This window comes from Plectropomus leopardus, chromosome 18, assembly GCF_026936395.1.
Source record: "Plectropomus leopardus strain MGB_pleo_1.0 chromosome 18, ASM2693639v1, whole genome shotgun sequence".
In the NCBI taxonomy this organism is placed as follows: domain Eukaryota; kingdom Metazoa; phylum Chordata; class Actinopteri; order Perciformes; family Serranidae; genus Plectropomus; species Plectropomus leopardus.
This window is the reverse complement of record NC_142193.1, coordinates 6,076,579-6,096,517: the sequence shown is the minus strand read 5'-3', so window position 1 is coordinate 6,096,517 and position 19,939 is coordinate 6,076,579. Positions and strand designations below refer to the sequence as shown.

Here is a 19,939-nt window from a genome sequence, read left to right as displayed (position 1 = left end):
CCATCCCAAAAACAGTTGAAAACACCTCAAAACAGCATAAAATAGCATGCTCAGGCACGCCATAGCAATAAAACGTGCAATTATGGCCAAAAACAACAAAATCTAGCATGTCAAAAATCTGACCAAAAAAGCAAGGCTATAGTATGGCAAAAATGTCAAAATTGACCCGTCCCAAAAACAGTTGAAAACACCTCAAAAGCACATAAAATAGCATGCTTAGACACGCCATAGCAATAAAACGTGCAATTATGCCACCAAACACCAAAATCTAGGATGTCAAAAATCTGACCAAAGAGCAAGGCTATAGTATGGCAAAAATGTCAAAATTTGACCCGTCCCAAAAACAGTTGAAAACACCTCAAAACAGCATAAAATAGCATGCTTAGACACGCCATAGCAATAAAACGTGCAATTATGCCACCAAACACCAAAATCTAGCATGTCAAAAATCTGACCAAAAAAGCAAGGCTATAGTATGGCAAAAATGTCAAAATGTGACCCGTCCCAAAAACAGTTGAAAACACCTCAAAACAGCATAAAATAGCGTGGTTCGGCACGCCAAAGCAATGAAACGTGCAATTATGGCCAAAAAAAACATAATCTTGCATGTCAAAAATCTGACCAAAAAAGCAAGGCTATAGTATGGCAAATGTGTCAAAATTTGACCCGTCCCAAAAACGTTTGAAAACACCTCAAAACAGCATAAACTAGCGTGCTCAAGCACACCATAACATTAAAACGTGCAATTATGGCCAAAAACAGCTAAATCTAGGCTGTCAAAAATTTGAAGAAAACAGCAAGGCGAAAGTATGGCAAAAATGTCAAAATTTGACCCATCCCAAAAACAGTTGAAAACACCTCAAAACAGCATAAAATAGCATGCTCAGGCACGCCATAGCAATAAAACGTGCCATTATGGCCAAAAACAACAAAATCTAGCATGTCAAAAATCTGACCAAAAAAGCAAGGCTATAGTATGGCGAAAATGTCAAAATTTGACCCTTCCCAAAATCAGTTGAAAACACCTCAAAACAGCATAAAATAGCATGCTCAGGCACGCCATAATATTAAAACGTGCAATTATGGCCAAAAACAACAAAATCTAGCATGTCAAAAATCTGACCAAAAAAGCAAGGCTATAGTATGGCGAAAATGTCAAAATTTGACCCGTCCCAAAACAGTTGAAAACACCTCAAAACAGCATGAAATAGCGTGCTTAGACACGCCATAGCAATAAAACGTGCAATTATGCCACCAAACACCAAAATCTAGCATGTCAAAAATCTGACCAAAAAAGTAAGGCTATAGTATGGCAAAAATGTCAAAATTGACCCATCCCAAAAACAGTTGAAAACACCTCGAAACAGCATAAAATAGCGTGCTTAGACACGCCATAGCAATAAAATGTGCAATAATGGCCAAAAAAAACAAAATCTAGCATGTCAAAAATCTGACCAAAAAAGTAAGGCTATAGTATGGCAAAAATGTCAAAATTTGAACCGTCCCAAAAACAGTTGAAAACACCTCAAAAGCACATAGAATAGTGTGCTTAGACACGCCATAGCAATAAAACGTGTAATTATGACCAAAAAAAACAAAATCTAGCATGTCAAAAATCTGACCAAAAAAGCAAGGCTATAGTATGGCAAAAATGTCAAAATGTGACCCGTCCCAAAAACAGTTGAAAACACCTCAAAACAGCATAAAATAGCGTGCTTCGGCACGCCAAAGCAATGAAACGTGCAATTATGGCCAAAAAAACCATAATCTTGCATGTCAAAAATCTGACCAAAAAAGTAAGGCTATAGTATGGCAAATGTGTCAAAATTTGACCCGTCCCAAAAACGTTTGAAAACACCTCAAAACAGCATAAACTAGCGTGCTCAAGCACACCATAACATTAAAACGTGCAATTATGGCCAAAAACAGCTAAATCTAGGCTGTCAAAAATTTGAAGAAAACAGCAAGGCTATAGTATGGCAAAAATGTCAAAATTTGACCCATCCCAAAAACAGTTGAAAACACCTCAAAACAGCATAAAATAGCATGCTCAGGCACGCCATAGCAATAAAACGTGCAATTATGGCCAAAAACAACAAAATCTAGCATGTCAAAAATCTGACCAAAAAAGCAAGGCTATAGTATGGCAAAAATGTCAAAATTGACCCGTCCCAAAAACAGTTGAAAACACCTCGAAACAGCATAAAATAGTGTGCTTAGACACGCCATAGCAATAAAATGTGCAATTATGACCAAAAAAAACAAAATCTAGCATGTCAAAAATCTGACCAAAAAAGCAAGGCTATAGTATGGCAAAAATGTCAAAATGTGACCCGTCCCAAAAACAGTTGAAAACACCTCGAAACAGCATAAAATAGCGTGCTTAGGCACGCCATAGCAATAAAACGTGCAATTATGCCACCAAACACCAAAATCTAGCATGTCAAAAATCTGACCAAAAAAGCAAGGCTATAGTATGGCAAAAATGTCAAAATGTGACCCATTCCAAAAACAGTTGAAAACACCTCAAAAGCACATAAAATAGCATGCTTAGACACGCCATAGCAATAAAACGTGCAATTATGCCACCAAACACCAAAATCTAGCATGTCAAAAATCTGTCCAAAAAAGTAAGGCTATAGTATGGCAAAAATGTCAAAATTTGACCCGTCCCAAAAACAGTTGAAAATACCTCAAAACAGCATAAAATAGCATGCTCAGGCACGCCATAGCATTAAAACGTGCAATTATGGCCAAAAACAACAAAATCTAGCATGTCAAAAATTTGAAAAAAATAGCAAGGCTATAGTATGGCAAAAATGTCAAAATTTGACCCGTCCCAAAAACAGTTGAAAAGACCTCAAAACAGCATAAAATAGTGTGCATAGACATGCCATAGCAATAAAATGTGCAATTATGACCAAAAAAAACAAAATCTAGCATGTCAAAAATCTGACCAAAAAAGCAAGGCTATAGTATGGCAAAAATGTCAAAATGTGACCCGTCCCAAAAACAGTTGAAAACACCTCAAAACAGCATAAAATAGCATGCTCAGGCACGCCATAGCAATAAAACGTGCAATTATGGCCAAAAACAACAAAATCTAGCATGTCAAAAATCTGACCAAAAAAGCAAGGCTATAGTATGGCAAAAATGTCAAAATTGACCCATCCCAAAAACAGTTGAAAACACCTCAAAAGCACATAAAATAGCATGCTCAGGCACGCCATAGCATTAAAACGTGCAATTATGGCCAAAAACAACAAAATCTAGGATGTCAAAAATTTGAATAAAATAGCAAGGCTATAGTATGGCAAAAATGTCAAAATTTGACCCGTCCCAAAAACAGTTGAAAACACCTCGAAACAGCATAAAATAGCGTGCTTAGGCACGCCATAGCAATGAAACGTGCAATTATGCCACCAAACACCAAAATCTAGCATGTCAAAAATCTGACCAAAAAAGTAAGGCTATAGTATGGCAAAAATGTCAAAATTTGACCCGTCCCAAAAACACTTGAAAACACCTCAAAACAGCATAAAATAGCATGCTCAGGCACGCCATAGCATTAAAACGTGCAATTATGGCCAAAAACAACAAAATCTAGCATGTCAAAAATTTGAAAAAAATAGCAAGGCTATAGTATGGCAAAAATGTCAAAATTTGAACCGTCCCAAAAACAGTTGAAAACACCTCAAAAGCACATAGAATAGTGTGCTTAGACACGCCATAGCAATAAAACGTGTAATTATGACCAAAAAAAACAAAATCTAGCATGTCAAAAATCTGACCAAAAAAGCAAGGCTATAGTATGGCAAAAATGTCAAAATGTGACCCGTCCCAAAAACAGTTGAAAACACCTCAAAACAGCATAAAATAGCGTGCTTCGGCACGCCAAAGCAATGAAACGTGCAATTATGGCCAAAAAAAACATAATCTTGCATGTCAAAAATCTGACCAAAAAAGCAAGGCTATAGTATGGCAAATGTGTCAAAATTTGACCCGTCCCAAAAACGTTTGAAAACACCTCAAAACAGCATAAACTAGCATGCTCAGGCACGCCATAGCAATAAAACGTGCCATTATGGCCAAAAACAACAAAATCTAGCATGTCAAAAATCTGACCAAAAAAGCAAGGCTATAGTATGGCAAAAATGTCAAAATTTGACCCGTCCCAAAAACAGTTGAAAATACCTCAAAACAGCATAAAATAGCATGCTCAGGCACGCCATAGCATTAAAACGTGCAATTATGGCCAAAAACAACAAAATCTAGCATGTCAAAAATTTGAAAAAAATAGCAAGGCTATAGTATGGCAAAAATGTCAAAATTTGACCCGTCCCAAAAACAGTTGAAAATACCTCAAAACAGCATAAAATACCGTGCTTACACACACCATAGCAATAAAATGTGCAATTATGGCCAAAAAAAACAAAATCTAGCATGTCAAAAATCTGACCAAAAAAGCAAGGCTATAGTATGGCAAAAATGTCAAAATTTGACCCATCCCAAAAACAGTTGAAAACACCTCAAAACAGCATAAAATAGCATGCTCAGGCACGCCATAGCAATAAAACGTGCAATTATGGCCAAAAACACCAAAATCTAGCATGTCAAAAATCTGACCAAAAAAGCAAGGCTATAGTATGGCAAAAATGTCAAAATTGACCCATCCCAAAAACAGTTGAAAACACCTCAAAAGCACATAAAATAGCATGCTCAGGCACGCCATAGCATTAAAACGTGCAATTATGGCCAAAAAAAACAAAATCTAGCATGTCAAAAATCTGACCAAAAAAGTAAGGCTATAGTATGGCAAAAATGTCAAAATTTGACCCGTCCCAAAAACAGTTGAAAACACCTCAAAACAGCATAAAATAGCATGCTCAGGCACGCCATAGCATTAAAACGTGCAATTATGGCCAAAAACAACAAAATCTAGCATGTCAAAAATTTGAAAAAAATAGCAAGGCTATAGTATGGCAAAAATGTCAAAATGTGACCCATCCCAAAAACAGTTGAAAACACCTCAAAAGCACATAAAATAGCATGCTTAGACACGCCATAGCAATAAAACGTGCAATTATGCCACCAAACACCAAAATCTAGCATGTCAAAAATCTGTCCAAAAAAGCAAGGCTATAGTATGGCAAAAATGTCAAAATTTGACCCGTCCCAAAAACAGTTGAAAATACCTCAAAACAGCATAAAATACCGTGCTTAGACACACCATAGCAATAAAATGTGCAATTATGGCCAAAAAAAACAAAATCTAGCATGTCAAAAATCTGACCAAAAAGCAAGGCTATAGTATGGCAAAAATGTCAAAATTTGACCCGTCCCAAAAACAGTTGAAAACACCTCAAAACAGCATAAAATAGCATGCTCAGGCACGCCATAGCAATAAAACGTGCAATTATGGCCAAAAACACCAAAATCTAGCATGTCAAAAATCTGACCAAAAAAGCAAGGCTATAGTATGGCAAAAATGTCAAAATTGACCCATCCCAAAAACAGTTGAAAACACCTCAAAAGCACATAAAATAGCATGCTCAGGCACGCCATAGCATTAAAACGTGCAATTATGGCCAAAAACAACAAAATCTAGCATGTCAAAAATTTGAAAAAAATAGCAAGGCTATAGTATGGCAAAAATGTCAAAATGTGACCCATCCCAAAAACAGTTGAAAACACCTCAAAAGCACATAAAATAGCATGCTTAGACACGCCATAGCAATAAAACGTGCAATTATGCCACCAAACACCAAAATCTAGCATGTCAAAAATCTGTCCAAAAAAGCAAGGCAAAAGTATGGCAAAAATGTCAAAATTTGACCCGTCCCAAAAACAGTTGAAAACACCTCAAAACAGCATAAAATAGCATGCTCAGGCACGCCATAGCATTAAAACGTGCAGTTATGGCCAAAAAAAACAAAATCTAGCATGTCAAAAATCTGACCAAAAAAGTAAGGCTATAGTATGGCAAAAATGTCAAAATGTGACCCGTCCCAAAAACAGTTGAAAACACCTCAAAACAGCATAAAATAGCATGCTTAGGCATGCCATAGCAATGATACGTGCAATTATGGCCAAAAAAAACAAAATCTAGCATGTCAAAAATCTGACCAAAAAAGTAAGGCTATAGTATGGCAAAAATGTCAAAATGTGACCCGTCCCAAAAACAGTTGAAAACACCTCGAAACAGCATAAAATAGCGTGCTTAGGCACACCATTACAATAAAACGTGCAATTATGCCACCAAACACCAAAATCTAGGATGTCAAAAATTTGAAAAAAATAGCAAGGCTATAGTATGGCAAAAATGTCAAAATTTGACCCGTCCCAAAAACAGTTGAAAAGACCTCAAAACAGCATAAAATAGTGTGAATAGACATGCCATAGCAATACAATGTGCAATTATGACCAAAAAAAACAAAATCTAGGATGTCAAAAATCTGACCAAAAAACCAAGGCTATAGTATGGCAAAAATGTCAAAATGTGACCCGTCCCAAAAACAGTTGAAAACACCTCGAAACAGCATAAAATAGTGTGCATAGACACGCCATAGCAATAAAATGTGCAATTATGACCAAAAAAACCAAAATCTAGCATGTCAAAAATCTGACCAAAAAAGCAAGGCTATAGTATGGCAAAAATGTCAAAATTTGACCCGTCCCAAAAACAGTTGAAAACACCTCGAAACAGCATAAAATAGCGTGCTTACACATGCCATAGCAATAAAATGTGCAGTTATGGCCAAAAAAAACAAAATCTAGCATGTCAAAAATCTGACCAAAAAAGTAAGGCTATAGTATGGCAAAAATGTCAAAATGTGACCCGTCCCAAAAACAGTTGAAAACACCTCAAAACAGCATAAAATAGCATGCTTAGACACGCCATAGCAATAAAACGTGCAATTATGGCCAAAAACAACAAAATCTAGCATGTCAAAAATCTGACCAAAAAAGCAAGGCTATAGTATGGCAAAAATGTCAAAATGTGACCCGTCCCAAAAACAGTTGAAAACACCTCAAAACAGCATAAAATAGCATGCTTAGGCATGCCATAGCAATGATACGTGCAATTATGGCCAAAAAAAACAAAATCTAGCATGTCAAAAATCTGACCAAAAAAGCAAGGCTATAGTATGGCAAAAATGTCAAAATGTGACCCATCCCAAAAACAGTTGAAAACACCTCGAAACAGCATAAAATAGTGTGCATAGACACGCCATAGCAATAAAATGTGCAATTATGACCAAAAAAAACAAAATCTAGCATGTCAAAAATCTGACCAAAAAAGCAAGGCTATAGTATGGCAAAAATGTCAAAATTTGACCCGTCCCAAAAACAGTTGAAAACACCTCAAAACAGCATAAAATAGCGTGCTTACACATGCCATAGCAATAAAATGTACAGTTATGGCCAAAAAAAACAAAATCTAGCATGTCAAAAATCTGACCAAAAAAGTAAGGCTATAGTATGGCAAAAATGTCAAAATGTGACCCGTCCCAAAAACAGTTGAAAACACCTCAAAACAGCATAAAATAGCATGCTTAGACACGCCATAGCAATAAAATGTGCAATAATGGCCAAAAAAAACAAAATCTAGCATGTCAAAAATCTGACCAAAAAAGCAAGGCTATAGTATGGCAAAAATGTCAAAATGTGACCCGTCCCAAAAACAGTTGAAAACACCTCGAAACAGCATAAAATAGCGTGCTTAGGCACACCATTACAATAAAACGTGCAATTATGCCACCAAACACCAAAATCTAGCATGTCAAAAATCTGACCAAAAAAGCAAGGCTATAGTATGGCAAAAATGTCAAAATGTGACCCGTCCCAAAAACAGTTGAAAACACCTCAAAACAGCATAAAATAGCGTGCTTACACACGCCATAGCAATAAAATGTGCAGTTATGGTCAAAAACAACAAAATCTAGCATGTCAAAAATCTGACCAAAAAAGTAAGGCTATAGTATGGCAAAAATGTCAAAATGTGACCCGTCCCAAAAACAGTTGAAAATACCTCAAAACAGCATAAAATAGCATGCTTAGACACGCCATAGCAATAAAACGTGCAATTATGGCCAAAAACAACAAAATCTAGCATGTCAAAAATCTGACCAAAAAAGCAAGGCTATAGTATGGCAAAAATGTCAAAATGTGACCCATCCCAAAAACAGTTGAAAACACCTCGAAACAGCATAAAATAGTGTGCATAGACACGCCATAGCAATAAAATGTGCAATTATGACCAAAAAAAGCAAAATCTAGGATGTCAAAAATCTGACCAAAAAACCAAGGCTATAGTATGGCAAAAATGTCAAAATTTGACCCGTCCCAAAAACAGTTGAAAACACCTGCAAACAGCATAAAATAGCGTGCTTACACATGCCATAGCAATAAAATGTGCAGTTATGGCCAAAAAAAACTAAATCTAGCATGTCAAAAATCTGACCAAAAAAGCAAGGCTATAGTATGGCAAAAATGTCAAAATTTGACCCGTCCCAAAAACAGTTGAAAACACCTCAAAACAGCATAAAATAGCATGCTTAGACACGCCATAGCAATAAAACGTGCAATTATGGCCAAAAACAACAAAATCTAGCATGTCAAAAATCTGACCAAAAAAGCAAGGCTATAGTATGGCAAAAATGTCAAAATGTGACCCGTCCCAAAAACAGTTGAAAACACCTCGAAACAGCATAAAATAGCGTGCTTAGGCACACCATTACAATAAAACGTGCAATTATGCCACCAAACACCAAAATCTAGCATGTCAAAAATCTGACCAAAAAAGCAAGGCTATAGTATGGCAAAAATGTCAAAATGTGACCCGTCCCAAAAACAGTTGAAAACACCTCAAAACAGCATAAAATAGCATGCTTAGACACGCCATAGCAATAAAACGTGCAATTATGGCCAAAAACAACAAAATCTAGCATGTCAAAAATCTGACCAAAAAAGCAAGGCAAGCAATCGAGAAAGAGCTATCAATCTGTCAATCCTTTCCGTGTCCGGGCCGGGTGAGGTTTCCCGTGTTGAGTCAAATTAAGCCGCAGGCTCCACTCCTGGTGGTTAAAATTGTCAAAATATTACATGTCCCAAAAACAGCTGAAAACACCTCAAAACAGCATGAAATATCTTGCAGAAACACACCATAGCACAGAATGTTGCAAAAATGACCAAAAACACCAAAATAATGCATGTTGAAAAAATGACAGAGAAGGCAAGGCTATAGTATGGACAAAAATTTCAAAATATGACATGTCCCAACAACAGCAGAAAAAACTTTAAAGCAGCTTAAAATAGCATGCCAAGACACGTCATAGCAAAGAATGTTGCTAAATAGTCCAAAAACACCATAATAATGCATGCTGAAAAAATGACCAAGAAGGCAAAAATGCCAAAATGTGACATGTCCAAAAAACAGCTGAAAACACCTGAAAACAGCATAAAATCGCATGCCAAGACACCCCATAGCAAAGAATGTTGCAAAAATGGCCTTCAGCACCATAATAATGCATGCTGAAAAAATAATCGAGAAGGCAAGGCTATAGTATGGCTAAAAATGTCAAAATATGGCTGAAAACACCTCAAAACAGCATAAAATAGCATGCCAAGACACGCCATAGCAAAGAATTTTGCAAAAAGTCCAAAAACACCATAATAATGCATGCTGAAAAAATGAGCGAAAAGGCAAGGCTATAGTATGGCTAAAAATTTCAAAAAATGACATGTCCCAAAAACAGCTGAAAAAACTTAAAAACAGCTTGAAATAGCATGCAGAGACACGCCATAGCAAAGAATGTTGCAAAAATGTCCAAAACACCATAATAATGCATGATGAAAAAATGATTGAAAAAGCATTGCTATAGTATGGACAAAAATTTCAAAATATGACATGTCCCAAAAACAGCAGAAATTTTTTTAAAACAGCTTAAAATAGCATGCAGAGACACGCTATAGCAAAGAATGTTGCAAAAACAGCCAAAAATACCATAATAATGCATGTTGAAAAAATGACTGAAAAGGCAAGGCTATAGTATGGCTAAAAATGCCAAAATATAATGTCCCAAAAACAGCTGAAAACACTTTAAAACAGCATAAAGTAGCATGCCAAGACACTCCATAGCAAAGAATTTTGCTAAAAAGTCAAAAAACACCATAATAATGCATGAAAAAATGCATGAAAAAATGAGCGAAAAGGTAAGGCTATAGTATGGCAAAAAATGTCAAAATATGACCTGTCCCAAAAACAGCTGAAAACTTCTCAAAACAGCATATAATAGCGTGCCTACACATGCACTGGCATATAATGTTTCAAAATGGCCCAAAACACCGTAATATAGCATATTGAAATATAACTGTGAGGGCAAGGCTATAGTATGGCTAAAATATCAAAATATGACCTCCCAAAAACATCTGAAAACCACATAAAACCTCATAAAATAGCATGCAGAGAGACACCACAGCATATGAGGTTTCAAAATGGCCAAAAACACCATAAAATAGCATGTTAAAAAAAAACTCGATATGGCGAAAAATGTCAAACTATGACATGTCCAAAAATCAGGTGAAAACCACATAAGCATCAGAGTACAGTATGTTGTTCAAAAACTTTTTAAAAAAATTATAGAATAGTATGTTGTTCAAATAAATGATTTAAAAAAAACGTCATAGTGTTACACGTGGTTCTAATAGTGATTGAAATGTCAGTGTTATGCCAAGCTTGTTCAAGAGCATAACAAAAAAGAGAGGCCCACACAGTAACCATTTAAATTAATGAATTTATTAAAGATAACACAACAAAATGCAAAATAAGATGTAGTTCAGTAGTCAGTGGTGAGGTCTGGGTGCTAACTTAAACCATAAGGAAACAAAAAGCAAACAAAACCATGGCGGACGCCTGAGAGCCACCAGCCTTCCAGGAGGGAGAGAGCCATGTTGGAAATGACCAGGCTTAAACAGACTTGTGTCCGATGAGGTGAAACCCAACGACGAGGTGGTAGGAGCCGAGCAGGGAGGGAGATCCTGAAAGAAAGACAAGAGGACAAATCAGAACTGATGAGTGTTCCAGGGGCATCACAACAGTATAATATGCCGTTCAAAATCCTAGTATGGTTTATTGTTTAAAAAAATGATAAAAACTTCATAGTATTGTATGTTGTTCAAAAAGTGATGAAAATGTCATAGTATAGTGGGTTGATCAGAATATAGGAAAAATGTCATAGTAGTATGTATGTCGTTCAAAAAATCATGAACACGTCACAGTAAAGTATGTCGATCAAAAAGTGATAAAAACATCATAGTATACAATGTCGTCCAAAAACTAGTTTTTGATTAAGGTGTCACAAAGCATATCATTCAAAAAACCCTCCGTCATCATCATCTTATAGTATTTCATTCAAATAATAAGAACGAAATGGTTTAGGATGTCATCCAAAAAATTTGGAAGATGCCATAGTGTAGTATGTCATTCAGAAGTTTCTAAATTGGTCATAGTATAGTTTATCTACCAAAAATACAACAAAAAAAATGTCATAGTACAGTATGTCGACCAAAAAATAATAGAAACTTCATAATGTACTATGTTGTTCAAAAAATGATGACATAGTATACCATCAGTTTTTAAACAATTTCTTGACGATATATTATATGATAATGCTTTTACCATTTTTTGAATGGCATACTATGACATTTTTTTACTTTTTTGACAACAACAACAACACTTTACTTATTAGTGTTTAGCAATTTTTGGCCGACATACTATTCTATGAAGTTTTTCTGTTTTTTATTTCAACAACATACTGTACCATATCCTTTTTGACTCTATAAATAACACAGTGATGATCAGTTTTTGATCTTTTGTGTTATGACTTTATGGACATTCTTCACTGATTGATCATCATGATATATGACTTTTTTTTCATTTTTTGAATGACAGTATGACGTTTTATTCAATTTTGGACAACATTATTCTATGTTGTTTTTATTACTTTTTGAGCTGCACTTTTTGAGTAACACTCAGACGTTTTTAGCATGTTTTGAAAGAAATACTATACCGTCACGTTCTTATAATTTTTCACTTGACAAACTACGCTATTACCTTTTTAAGATGTTTTGAGCAACATACTAGAACATTAATATACCATGATGTTTTTATGGTCTTCAAAATGACATTCAATCTTTTTATGTTTTTTACTATTGTGTTTTCAAAATTAAAAAAAGTGCTATACTATGACCTTGTCATGTTTTGTTTTAACAACATTTTATTTCATGACCTTTGGATTATTTTTTTTAACACATAATTTTTCAAACAAAATGACATTTTGTGATGTTTTGAAGGACATACTATGTTATGACAATTTAATCAGTTTTTGGACGACCTACAATACATGACATTTCTAAGATCTATTTGAATGCCATATGACGTTTTAAATTTATATATAACTTTTTATATTATATTTTATGCTACTTATAATACTGCAATGTTTTGACATACTACACTACGATTTCTTTATCGTGTTTTGAACAGCATACAATACAATATCATTTTTATTAACATACTATAACATAACCTATTTATGCTTGACATACAGTACTATGATGTTTTCAACTAAATGCTAATGAGGTTTTTATGATTTTTTCTTGACATACTGTACATCACATTTTGATTTGTTTTTTAAAAGCAGTTTTTTCAATAAAATTTTATGATTTTTTCTGGATATAATGTAGTATCAGATTTTTATGAATTTTGAACAGTTTATTATTTGTTTTTCATGACATACTATAATGACGTTTTAATGAATTTATTTAGAATGATATGCTACAGTGTTCCCATTTCTTAGAACAACATACATTATATTTTTCATGATTTGAAAAAAAAAAACATCATGCTATACTATGATGTTTTTAAGGGCTTTTTAAACAACATACTGTCACAGTTTTTTGAACAACATACTATGCTATAACATTTTTATGACTTTTGATAGACACAGTATATTATGACATTTTCATGTCAGCAAAAGTTGTCAGCAAAACAATAATGATGTTCTTCTTTTTTTTTCTTGAAATACTACACTATGACATTTTTATGATTTTTTTTAATGACACTATAATTGTATGTATTTATGACTTTATGATCAACATACTGCACTATGAATTTTTTAAGGTTTTTTTTGAGTGCCATGCTATACTATGACATTTTAATTATTTTTTTGAACAATGACTTCTTTTTTTTTTGAACGGCATAGTATATTTTGACATTTTTATGAATTTGGCACAAACTGTGAGCATCAACCTGAAGAAACTTTAATGGAAACACTTGTTTAAATGATATTTAAAAGCTTGAGAGGGGTCACTGTGGTTTGTACTTCAATAGCAAAAACTTATATTACACACACACACACACAGCAGAGGCCCTCCTGTCACAGTTGTCAACACCATGCATACTTATATTTATAGTGTCAGTATCCAGTCACTCACTCACTCACCACAGGGTCACCTCTATTCGAATTAGCCTCCCCCGTTTGATTTGTTTGACCTCCTCAGGCCTCTGTGTGTGTGTGTGTGTGTGTGTGTGTGTGTGTGTGTGCAGGGGATAACTGCATAACTCTAAGTAAAGCCTGGTATATGAATAGACAGTGAGAGGTTTTATTGGCTGGTGTTATAAAGTGAAGGTGGCATGTGACGTGATCTGATCAGAGTGTGTGTGACATTGTGTTTTTGCACGCACGAGTATCGGTGCCTCTGTAACATGGGCCTGTATGTTAAACTGCAACATATTTGTCCTCTAAAATCACCCACAGTAAATCTGATCTTTAAAATAAATAGATAAATAAATAACTCACCATTCGTGTTTCCAGAACCATTAAAGACGCTTCAAACCATATGGATGAAAAACACAAAAAAGATATTTTACTCGTTTCTGAAATAACTGTTTTTTTAAGTAAGTTAAACAGAAATGCCATGTTTCCAAACTCATTGTGTAGAAAGAAGCATCATATCAATAATCAAAATATTGATGTTTAATACAAAAATGTGTCTAATAAAATACCTATAAAACTGAGCAACCCAGCTACAATTTTTGACTTGCAAAAAAGGGTAACAAAAATCTCCTTTTTAGCAGCAGATAGAAAATATCTTTATCCAGGTAGACTAAGGAGTATATCAGGATTTTGAAAACATCGACGAGCAGCAATTTTTGAGAAATTACAGGTTGTTGTTTTTCTGTTGTTGCTTGTTTGTTTTGTTTAGTTTTTCAAAGATTGCAGGCGACCTCAGCACTCTGTAATACTCCAGCACGCAAGCACCCAGACGTCTCAGTGCAAAGCTTGAGGGAGTTATTTTTAAGATGACTTTTTGGCTTTTTGCCCTAGATGTCTATGTGACTGAGTGGCATAATAACTCGTAGGGTTTCAAGTTCACAAATGGGGCTAGAAAATTGGATGCTTAACATGAAATTGGACTTTTTGTAACTTTTATAATAACTTATTTGCTGAAACTGTCTTTATATTCACATTGACGTACATGACACTGATGATCTGTGAAACAAAAAATGATTCTAATGGCATTACCACGTTAATGAAAAAACAATCAGAGCCGAGAAGTCTCTAACACAGCTGTCAATCATGTCAATCACTGCCCGTGAACAAACTACCAAAATGTCAAACTCAGCAGCACTGAACAAATGTGAATCGAGATTCTGTTACTGCACATTTGCCTAATTCTCACCTCAAATGTTCTCGGAAACATTTTAGTGTACTGTTTAAATGCAAAATTAGAAAGTTGCTCTAACTGGTAGGTTCTGCATGATTTTCTTGATGCATATTTGGTCATCGCTGCCTACTTAGACTGCGGTTCACGAGCAGTGATTGACACGGTTGGCGGTTGCGTGAGAGACTCCTCAACTTTGACTGGTTGTTCTCGGTGCGCTGGAGTCTGCAGAAGGACGAGGAGGAGGGACATGACTTTTTTCACAGACTGTCTGTCTCTTGTACTGCATATACTTGTCCTAGAATATGGTGACAGTTTCTGCAAATATGAAAAAAGTTATTTTCATAACACTTACCAACTGTAGCTTAAATTAATGGTTATCCAAAGTAGTTTTTTAGTGGTGGCTAAAAAATGAAGTGTGGAAGCGGGAAATTATTTACCAAATTCAATTTTCCACTAATCTTACTCCCTCTCCCCTACCCCATCTTCTCCTCTCTCCTCCCCTCTCCTAACCCGTGGTCCTGGAATCCAGAGGATGCGCTGCGGTTGCATGGGGGACCAGCCAGAAACTCCTACATGGAGCAGAGTTTCCACGGCCTGAACCCGGTGCTGAGGCTGCCGGTGAGCCTGGGCGCCGTGGAGGAAGCCGAGGCCAACGCCGGACTCACAGGGGCACCGCTGCGTCGCTGGCTGGACCGTCTTCTGGAGGGCCACTGGTCGGCCGCGGACGTCTGCTCGATGGGACCCAGCGTCTGTCCCGTCATGCAGCGCTGTCGTCTCACCGCCTGGAGCTCCGCCAGCCCCGACACCAAGTCAGAATTGATACCGCCCAGAGAGGATGGACGCATCAGGTAGCAGATGGACAGACTGAGGGAGGACAAGAGGAACAAATGAAGGAAGGCACGGGGCTGATGTCCTGTTTGTGTCTGATATTTATTTATTTAAAGTTTGTGCAACGTCAAAGCGAAAGAAAACGGATGACTCAAACTTGAGTGGCAGCGATGAGAAGAGAAACAAACTCAAACTCTGAGGACAAGTCTTCTCCTTCAGTCCTCATTTAGTCTGCTGTTCAAAGCTATGTGTGACTGTGTGTGTGTGTGTGTGTGTGTGTGTGTGTGTGTGTGTGTGTGTGTGTGTGTGTGAGAATAAGTGTGCATTGAAGCACGTGCGTCAGAAGAACTCTTTACCTCTTGTGACTGTTCTCCTGGGTTAAGGATGTGTGTTTTACATGTTCAGTTGCTGAAAATGGACCTGGTTGCTCATTCTTAGGCCTTTTATTGCAAAAAATATTGATCACAGCTTAATTTGGGCTCAATTTCCTGGCATATAGGTTTTTACAGTAGTCATATTTATTACATTTCAGACTTTCATCCAAAGTTTAGATGTAATTCAAAAGGCTAAATTCTTTGAATTTAACTCTCAAGTGATTTAAGGAAAATGAGCACTGATAAAAGAAAAAAGTTAACATATGAGCTTTTGTTTTTTTCTGGCTAAAATCAGATTGGTGGATGCTGCACGGGCACTTGGTGAGAACAGGTGACATGACTTCATTCACTTCAAAATTCGAATTAATTACGTCTTCATCACCACAATATAATGTTTGAGTTCTTGAGATAATGGTGCACTTAAATCTTGGGATAACAGGCCTGAGACACAAAATAGGAACATTATTTATTTTCTTTAGATAACAACATTCTAGAGATAATAAGATTGCAGAGATAATAAGCCTAAAACAAATATTAGCAACTATAGATACAGAGCCAGGTAGGTATCAGGGGGGAATTCTGATCATTCAACTCATTTGTATACCTTTAAAAAAAAAAAAAAAAAAAAAGATTTAGCCATGTTATTTTAGCCATGTACTATGAATGTGTCTTTTGGAAGACAGTTAAACACCCAGTGGTGGAATAAGTACTCAGATTTTTTACTTAAGTACATGTATTAATACCATGAAAATTTAAAAAAAAAATTCCAAGTATTCTTAATTATACGCAGGGTTTCCCACACATTTATTTATTTGTGGCGGCATCAAAGCAATCAAAGCATCTGCTGTCAGCAATTGATTTTGTATTTTTGGACTGATTATTAGGAGCACTATTGGATAATATATATATATATATATATATATATATATATATATATATATATATATATATATATATATATATATATATATATATATATATATATTACACACACACACACACACACATACCATTCATTCAGTTATTGATTGCACCACAATCTCGGAGCTGCTCCTCTCATCCATCGATCTAATCTGATCTGATCAGATCAGCTTCGACTGCATTGACAAATCAATAAACCACTTTGCGCTGCATTCATGGACCCCCAAAAATGTCTGAATTGAAAGAGGTGTCAAAGGAAATTGGGCTTTTTGTTGGAGGATACAGCTTGTTAATTTGTAGTTGGTCAAGGTGGATCTAATTTTACTGCTTTACACACTGTAGAAGAATTTTTTATCTATGAAAAGTGAGTCATTTCATAAATTGCTGCTGTATATTTATGTAAAATATATATTTGCAGGTAACCAGTAACTATAGCTGTCCAGTAGATGTCGTGAAGTAAAAAGTCCAATATTTGTGGTCAAGATATTTTAAATTTATACTTCAGTAAAGGCACTGAGTTACTGTCCACCATTTTTAAACCACCTGTTAAGAACACTTTTCTCCCCTGATGCCGTGCGGCTCTGTATTCAGAGTTGTTTCTTTCTGTGCCATGTCTGAATCCTTCAGACTTAGTGTGAGACGTCCGCTATGCTGGAACTCAGAAGAGCTTCACCTCCTCTTTTATTTCAATGTACACACATTTTTAAATCTGCTCTTTGCTGTACAAACTGATGTGACTGTGTCAAAGCGTGCAACTGCTACGTGAGTAATTTATTCTGAAGTTTATATAAAACATTTTTTTTTTTTAGTCAGTGACTAATATTTGATATGCTGATATTTGCAGCGAGTGAGATTTGTTTTTTGGACAAAAACGTCCGCCTTTGTTTCTAAAGGCCTTTGAGTGTTTGCCGGGACTGATGGTAAAAGTTTGTCGGTCAGTTTTGGGTGATCTGGCGTCCTCACTGCCCTTTGACTCATCTGCTCTCATTTCAAACTGCTTCACAGCGACGAGTTTATTACAAACACAGTGCTACGTAGTGCAGCTACATATCTGAAACTAAGACAGATGTTCTCATAGCACATTTTTATTAGCAGTTACAATATTTTATATTAACAGGTCCATTAATGCTTTTAAACTGATTTTTTAATCTGAATGAATCAGCAAATGCCCATCAGCAGTTAGCAGAGCACAAGTGAAGCCTTAGTGATGTAAACTGTGCTGTATATGTCTCAGCACTGACATCCTTAGATATATAATTTATACTACAGAACTAAATAAAAACAACAAGTCCTAATTTTAATGAGATTTAAACAGGGAATTATTTGATTATTACTAAAATTAACTGCAATACTATTACTACTGCAATAGTTATTTCAGGGCTAGACTATTCAAAATGTTCAAAATGTCAAACTTTAGACATCGCTGCAACAGAGATTCAATATTTCTTCATCAATGTCAGATAGGAATAACCAGAACAAGTTGATGGTGGGTAAAAACAAAACAACTTATTTTGTACATTTAAATATAATAACTCTGATCCATCCATATTAGAAATTACATATACATGCATTAAGTATTTAATGTGTGTTTCCTTTGAGTTGAGTTTGGATGAAGCAGGTGAGGAGGCGGAGGCCACCCAAGCAATCAGATGCACCTTCAGATTTCCATGCTGCTCAGTGATTGACTTTGTGCCAAGACATAAAATATTCATACCAAGTCTGTGCTGCACCAGTAAGGATAAAGGTTACACTGTGTGGTTTTAAGGACCAGTGGAAAACAGATTTATTTTGCTAATGTTTTTTTAATGGAGGTAGAACGTTGATTTAACATGTTCACAGTGAGTTATATTGAGAAACAATGTACATTATGAATGGTGTTGATTTACAATGACAGCTCAGCATCCGCTCTTAACACAGTGTTACAGTTACGTAAAAAAAAGATCAAATTTAGTTTAAAACTGGATTTCATTGCATAGTGTAGCTAAACAGGTTTATAATGGCAGTCCCATTCATAGCAACAGTTTGACATTCTGAGAAATATGTTCTCACAGAATTAAATGAATTTACTTACGGAGAGTTAGACGTATAGATTAGACTCACGTCTGTGCAGTAAAATTATGCTACAGTTAGCAGCTGGTTAGGGTAGCTAAGCATAAAGACTGAAAAACAAACTAGCCTGGCTCTGTCCAAAGGTAACAAAACGTGCCCATTAGCACCCCTAAAGATCCCTGATTCACTCAAGGAAGTCACTGTACCACCCCTCACCCAAAAAAAGGCTGTCCACCCCATTTCCAAATTTGTCATCCCAAAATTGTCATTTATACACATTTTGTACAAATAAAAAAAAGTAACATGTTAATCAGTGAGCTTTAAAGGTGCTGGTAGGAGGATTTTATGCAAAGCTAAGCTAATCAGACAGACAGAGTGGTTTTGATCAGACTCAAGAAAGCAAATAAGTGTTCTCAAAATGTCAAAGTACGACATAAATACTTTTAAATACTGTGTGATTTTAAATCAAAACGGTGCAAGGTAATCTCAAAAAACATGTCCTAATCCTTGCTGGTGCAGTCCATGTTCAGTTAGTTATATTTTTCATTACTATAAAAAATAATATTTTATCATTTTTACTAAATTATTACAGTGTATGTAGTTGCCATATTGCAATATTTTTGGGACCAAAACTGGAGAGCAGTGGGGTTTTCCCCGAACGAACTGTTGTTCTGACAGTCAGCACTTAAGGACATGATCAGTACGTCATATTTATTCTAGAAAAGATTCTATATATATAATTTATTATTTGAAATGACGGACGCATGGTGCGGATGTTACCAGATGTTTGAGTTGTGGATCAGAAAGGTATCGAAACGGCCTTTTTCTGTTCAGCTGTACAAACAAATACGGCAGAACACAGGAACAAAACATGCAGAGAGCATCAGTCATTAACTGACACTAAATTAAGGATTTACCTGGACGCAAGAGGCACAGTCAAGGTACATTTGAATGATTTGATTTCATATGCAAATAAACGTAAAACAAAACTATCATTAAATCGTGAAACCTACTTTAGCCTGTAAAAAAAATTGTTTTGA

At 35.7% G+C, this 19,939-nt stretch overlaps 1 protein-coding gene across 1 annotated transcript in view; it reads left to right on the top strand.

The window, feature by feature from the left end:
- LOC121956206 (xylosyltransferase 1-like) overlaps positions 1-16,834 on the top strand; it is a 63,809-nt gene extending 46,975 nt beyond the window's left edge. The window contains exon 11 of the mRNA XM_088091017.1: positions 15,257-16,834. Coding sequence (XP_087947143.1) covers positions 15,257-15,579 — 323 coding nt within the window. The 3' untranslated portion in view covers positions 15,580-16,834. The remainder of the gene's footprint in view (positions 1-15,256) is intronic.
- The last annotated feature ends 3,105 nt before the right edge of the window (positions 16,835-19,939 follow it).